The sequence below is a fragment of the Humulus lupulus genome, chromosome X, assembly GCF_963169125.1.
Source record: "Humulus lupulus chromosome X, drHumLupu1.1, whole genome shotgun sequence".
Taxonomy (NCBI): Eukaryota; Viridiplantae; Streptophyta; class Magnoliopsida; order Rosales; family Cannabaceae; genus Humulus; species Humulus lupulus.
This window is the reverse complement of record NC_084802.1, coordinates 7,988,332-7,995,092: the sequence shown is the minus strand read 5'-3', so window position 1 is coordinate 7,995,092 and position 6,761 is coordinate 7,988,332. Positions and strand designations below refer to the sequence as shown.

The window sequence follows — 6,761 nt, the reverse complement described above, 5'->3', positions numbered from 1 at the left end:
TTAGCATTTTAAATGCGTACGTAGAGTTGGAAAATACTTGAGTAAGAGAGACAAAAAATGAAAAATGTATCATACGTTTTGTCTTTTTATTCTAACTTATATAACATACAAAAATAAACATATAAATGGAATAAAGTTAAATTTTCAGATACGTGTGAGTGTATATATATACACATATACAGCATGTTGTGTACCGTAAGAAAATGACGAATAATGAACTAATAATCTCTTTTGTTATTAATTTTAAATTAGCTAAATAGTATTGAATCTAATAATGTCCTTAACAAAACCATATTGATCACCAAAAATTTTGTCCTAAAAATATATGTCAAAATTGCTTGGCACTGTTATAGTCCACAAGAAAAACTCTTTTTGAGTAAAAAAAAAAGTTTCCTTTAATTATTGGAAATATCAAATATTGACCTCTACTATATAGCTGAGTCAATTTCTTACATCACATATATATGTATATATTTATATATTAATTGATCATGTGTTGTTTCATTCCCGTAATAATTTGGTTGATTATTTGTACCTTAAAATGGACTAGGAAATTAGGCCACCTAATTAATTATGTTATCTTTTAATCCAATAATTGGTCTCTTTAACCAAATTAGTGAAAGTAACTAACCGGAATAATAAGTAGTCCAAGTAAGATTGAAAAAAATTAAATTTGTACGTGAAATTATAAGTATGCTAATGAATCATGTTGTATTAAAAAAACAAAAGAAGTATTCATCATGTTATTTTTTATACATGTAATTGTAGAAAATTATATATATTTAGGTATTTTATAATTACTTTGTATAATAGTTTTGTTCTAATATTTTTTTGTAAAATGACCTTTTAAACACTTTTGATATCCCTTAATATTCTTTTAAAAACTTGATGTCATTTTATATATATATATGATATTGAAAAATGGTCTATTTTGCAAAGTAATATTAAAAAATGGTCTATTTTTTTCATCAATTATTTATATATATATATATATATGATATTGAGAGAGAGGATTAATATGTTAACTTAGTCGTTGAACAATTACTCCGGCATTAAATGTCTATAGAGGAAAATGTGTTTACTATTAAAAAGAGGGAGAAAGAAAAATGTGTCTTCTTTTTCCTATTCTAAAATTATTGCAAACACAAATATGGAATAGAATTTAATTTAAACATATATATAGCCATGCTGTGTACCTTAAGGAAAACTTTGACATGTTAACTATAATTGTTTACTTTTTCCCTAAATAGACAAAAGAAAAAGAAAAAGAAAGGAATAAATAAATAAATCACAAGTTTAATATATAGGAAATTAAAAAAAAAAAAGGGGGGGGGGGGGGGTCTTGAATCAACTATACATAGCCTTCACAAATTTGTTTCTTAAAAAAGATGCACAATGGGACATAGAATTACATAGTTGTCTCATTAAAAAGCTTACTATTTTAATTTCTATTGCTAATTACTACTCTGATTATTCTTCATTATAAGCTACTCAATCTCTTACTTTGAAACTTCTATAAATTCTCAAAAGAATAGCAAGTTGTGGCATAAAGTATAGTGCTTACACAAGTATGGAATTAATATTAGGAAGAAGAAATAAATATATCCTTGTTATTCCAAACTCAAAAATGTGGTTTGGCCAGAGATTAATAACATGCATCTTTCTACTGTTTATGTTCATGGATTGCCAAGCTTCATCAACTCACTACAATTTTGTGGTATGTATAAATAATAATTTTCATCTATATATATATATATATTGTTTTGATTAATATTCTCATCATATATAACAAAATTAATTTCCAGGTGAAAGAAGTTCCATACACAAGACTATGCAGCACTAAAAATATCTTGACCATAAATGGGAAATTTCCAGGGCCAACTATAAGGGTTCACAAAGGAGATACCATCTTTGTTAAGGTTCACAACAAAGGAAAACACAACATCACCCTTCATTGGTATAATTAATATCATTATTATCATTTTTCAAATATATATATATATATATATGTAACATTTGAATATATTAATGGGTCTATAGGCATGGAGTGAAGCAGCCTGGAAATCCATGGTCAGATGGCCCAGAATACATAACACAATGCCCTATTCAACCAGGAGCAACATTCAACCAAAAGATAATATTTTCGAGTGAAGAAGGAACCTTATGGTGGCATGCTCATAGTGACTGGTTGAGAGCTACTGTTCATGGCTCTATTGAGATTTTTCCCATGAAAGGAACCACTTATCCTTTCCCAAAACCTCATAGAGAGATTCCCATAATTCTAGGTTTGAATATTATCATTATTATATTTTATTTAAAGTTGTTTTGTAACAATAGCTAGATTAATAAAGCAAATTTATTGATCATATATATATATTTGTATTTGTACGTAGGAGAATGGTGGAAGAGTGATATACTTCAAGTGTTTGAGGAATTTGTTGTGAGTGGTGGTCAACCCAACGTTTCTGATGCTTTGACCATAAACGGTCAGCCTGGAGATTTGTACAATTGTTCAAAATCAGGTTAGAAACTAACTCTAGCTCTCTATGTCATTGTTTAATTTGCTAATGAGAAAAATATTTTGGATTAGTATATTTATATATATGCAACGTTTACTGATGTAAAATTAGGAAATATTACACTATATATATTATATTTTGAAAGAAAATAAAATAAATATACAACCCAACTTTTTTTTCACTTTTACACGTGAGTTATATCTTCTATAATTTAGTTACTTTTTTATAGAAATATATATATACATGTATAATTTTTTTTTTTTTTTTTAAAATCAGTAAAACATATCAACTTTTTTTTTAAATATCAAATATTTCCTAGATAGCTGAAACATCAACTCTCATCAAAATTGAAATATCAACCGTTTGGAAAGTAAGTTATAATTTTTTTTTTTTTAAATCGAGGAAATTAGGCTCTATGACAGAAAAAGACCATGCATTTCCAGTTTATTGTATAATTATTTATTACTATTATTTTTAACAGTTCAATTATATTCTATGTAATATTCGTACTCTTCTTCTTCCTCTCTTGTTCGATTTTTTTTCTTCTTCTTGTTTATAGTTCATTCAAATTAATTTTGAAGAAAAAATTTAACCCTTGATTACTAACTCTATGTATATATATATATGGTTTTCATTTATTTCCTCCATAATTTCCATTTGTAGACACATTCAAACTCGTTGTGGAACACAACAAAAGCTACCTACTCCGAATGGTAAACGCCGCAATGAACACAATCCTCTTCTTCGCCATAGCTCAACACAGCCTCACAGTGGTCGGAATAGACGGCAGCTACACCAAACCATTCACCACAAATTACATCACAATCTCCCCTGGCCAAACCATCGATGCCCTCTTCACCGCCAACCAAAACACCGGTCTCTACTACCTGGCAGCCAGAGCTTACTCGACTGGAGTCAATGTCTCTTTCGATAATACGACAACAACAGCCATACTTCAATACAAATCGTCCCAAAACGACAACAATGTAGCCTGTAGTTTAGCTCCACTCTTCCCTTACCTTCCTTACTACAACGACACAAACTCAGCTTTCAACTTCGTAGCTAGGATTAGGAGCTTGGCCAATGAAGACCATCCAATAAATGTTCCCACCAAGATCACAACTCGTATAGTTTCCACTATCTCTATCAACACATTTCCTTGCCCTTATGGTTATAATAACGACACGTGTCAAGGACCCAATGGGACACGTTTGGCTGCCAGTATGAACAACATAAGCTTTGTGTTGCCTTATAAGATTGATGTTTTGGAGGCTTACTACTTTCACATCAATGGGATTGTGAGGGCAAATTTTCCCATTTTCCCACCTCTTTTGTTTAATTTTACGGCTGAGTTTTTGCCTTTGGAGCTTCAAACACCTGAGCATGGGACTAGGGTTAGGGTTTTGGAGTATGGTTCGACTGTGGAACTTGTTTTCCAAGGAACAAACCTGGTTGCTGGAATAGACCACCCTATGCATCTTCATGGGTTTAGTTTTTATGTTGTGGGGTATGGATTTGGAAATTTTGATCCGGAAAGAGATGAGTTGGGATATAATCTTGTTGACCCTCCTTTTCAAAACACTCTGATGGTACCTAAAAATGGCTGGGCCACCATAAGATTTGCTGCCAATAACCCAGGTAATAATAATTAGGACCTCAATTTATCATTATTTATTTTCTAGTATTATTTACTGTTTAGTATAGTGAAAATAGACTATTTTATAATGTTACTTTATAAAATGATATTTTTTTAATAATATTTCTTATAAAATGGTCTATGTCTGGAATCTGGAATGATAGAGTATATCTGGAATTCTCTACAGACTATCGAGAATTTTTAACAGAAAACCAGTGGGTAATTGAGTGTCTGAATTATACCATTTTGTAAAAGAAAATTCTAAACAAAATTTGTGCAAAGTGACTAAAAAAATTATTTACCAAACACCCATTTATTATTATATTATATATAGGGTGAGTAGTGGGTAATAATGATGACTGTTAAATTGTATTCCTTATATATGTTATACTTCTATTACTTCTATATTTATATATATGCTAGCTCTAGCTGAAAATTTTGGTAACTTACCGAATAGTTTGTTTATATTTAAGTAGTATAAATTAAATTAAAGAGCTCAAAATTTAATGCTGAATGAGATATGATAATCACACTAATGAATAGAGAGGTCCTACATAGAAGTTAGATAAATGATGGTGTCCAACACTACATTAAAGTGATATATTATTATTGGTGCAATTCAATATCAGGGCACACACAATTTGAAATTATAATTAATTAATATGAAGTATCGCTAATCAATCGTGGAGAGTCAACTCTTATGGTGTTAGATATCTTAAGGTATCAAAAAGCAACACTCTAGAAATTATTATTACAACTTATTGATAATTAATTGTAATTAGAGGTCTTCAAATTATATTTAGGTGAGTATGCTATGACTAGTTCATGAAATAATAATCTTGTTTTTTATTTATTTAAAAAAAACAAATGAAAGAATAGTAACACATATTTTAATTAATATACATTGTATTATTAAATGTTAGCAATGAAATTAATATATTGTTAATTTGTTTAGGAGTATGGTTTATGCACTGTCATTTGGAGCGTCATCTCACTTGGGGAATGGACACAGTTTTCATAGTAAAGAATGGGCATTACAAAGAAGAACAGTTGCTACCTCGTCCACCAGACATGCCCCCCTGTTGATAAATATTTAATTACTCCTAATTAATAAGTTTAATTAAATTATTATATAAATAATTAATAATTAAGCCAATAATAATGTGTGTGAGATCTCTCTAGCTAATTATATATATAATTACTTATTTATTACATTTTATGTATTATGGTATTTGGGCATATAGAATATCTATAGAGTTATTTGCTTTGTAATTGCTTGATCGGATTTGTATAACTTGGATTAAAGTCCCAAACAAGTTACTTCAAGATTATCATTTGCATGTTTGTGTGTTTACTTAAAAATATATATTTATCAATTATATTAATATAAGTTCAAATATTATAATATAAAACTACATATACAATAATTATTTTAATATAAATTCAAATGTTATAAAATATTATTATTATTATAATATATAATAAAAAACTAGATATTTAATAATTATATTAATATAAATTTAAATGTTATAAAATATTATTATGATAATAATATAAAATCATAATTTTTTACTAACTATATTAATATGAATTCAAATATTATAATTATAATAATATTTAATACAATAATACTAGATATTTAATACTTATATCAATATAAATTTAAATATTATAGAATATCATTATAATAATATATAATATATCATTTTTATTAAAAAAATTATCATATTTATGTTTAAAAATGTTATTATATTATATATATTTAAAAAAATCATAAACAATATTTTAATTTAAGTTTCATTTAATATGTTTATGTTATTCTTTTATATATAATATTATTTATTCATTTAAAATTTATATGGCAATGATCGATACAAATTTAATAAATATAATTAATAAATTATATAAATAAACTAAGTAAACGTTCATTACACGTTGTTTGTATCTGGTATATTTATATACATGTGATCGTATTTGATCCATTTAAAATATTTATTATATTATTTTGGATGTATGTGTAGATATGGATTAAAATTATTATTTTCATAGATGTTAAGAATGTCTATTTTATAACCTTATCAAAATTTGATTATTAGAGAAAATTTTATCAGTGGCATGGGCACCAATATGAAATGCCTTATTCCCAAGGAGGACCATTCAGAGTATAAAAAAGTGACTGAATGAACAGTATGGGATGCCGGTTCCATGTTTGGCCATTTATGGTGCCAAATTAAAGAAAGAGATTCTATTCTTTTTCTCTTTTTCTTACTTTTTTTAATTATTTATTTATTCATATAATTTATGTGAAAAATAATGATATAAATATTCTTATATGATTTTTAATCTTATTTTCTTATACCCATCCTTGTTTAAAACTTGAAGAAAATATATAAAGATAGACAATTGTAATTTTTTAAATAAATAGATAATAAAATTAATGAATAATAAAATATCAAAGCGCGTAAAAAAGCTCATTTTAGTTCTTATCAAAAGGTAATTTTGCACAAATTGTTTGAAATTATTTATTTAGTAAAGTAAGTTGCGAAAATATATATATATGTATGTATTAATAGAGCCACCCAAAATTAATTAATAAAATATTTATA

General features: G+C 26.9%; 1 protein-coding gene across 1 annotated transcript; it reads left to right on the top strand.

The window, feature by feature from the left end:
• Positions 1 to 1,534: 1,534 nt before the first annotated feature.
• LOC133803395 (laccase-15-like) lies at positions 1,535 to 5,475 on the top strand. The gene is made up of 6 exons (XM_062241423.1): positions 1,535 to 1,717; positions 1,806 to 1,957; positions 2,041 to 2,285; positions 2,394 to 2,522; positions 3,183 to 4,157; positions 5,111 to 5,475. The coding sequence occupies exons 1-6, from the start codon at positions 1,571 to 1,573 to the stop codon at positions 5,239 to 5,241; spliced, it is 1,779 nt and encodes a 592-aa protein (XP_062097407.1). The 5' UTR covers positions 1,535 to 1,570; the 3' UTR covers positions 5,242 to 5,475.
• Positions 5,476 to 6,761: the final 1,286 nt, after the last annotated feature.

Excerpts from the sequence above, each read along its gene's own strand:
- LOC133803395 (XM_062241423.1), top strand. The coding sequence starts at position 1,571 with ATGGAATTAATATTAGGAAGAAGAAATAAATATATCCTTGTTATTCCA. Across the intron at positions 2,286-2,393 it reads AGAGATTCCCATAATTCTAG|GAGAATGGTGGAAGAGTGAT; the intron begins GTTTGAATATTA and ends ATTTGTACGTAG. Across the intron at positions 4,158-5,110 it reads ATTTGCTGCCAATAACCCAG|GAGTATGGTTTATGCACTGT; the intron begins GTAATAATAATT and ends TAATTTGTTTAG.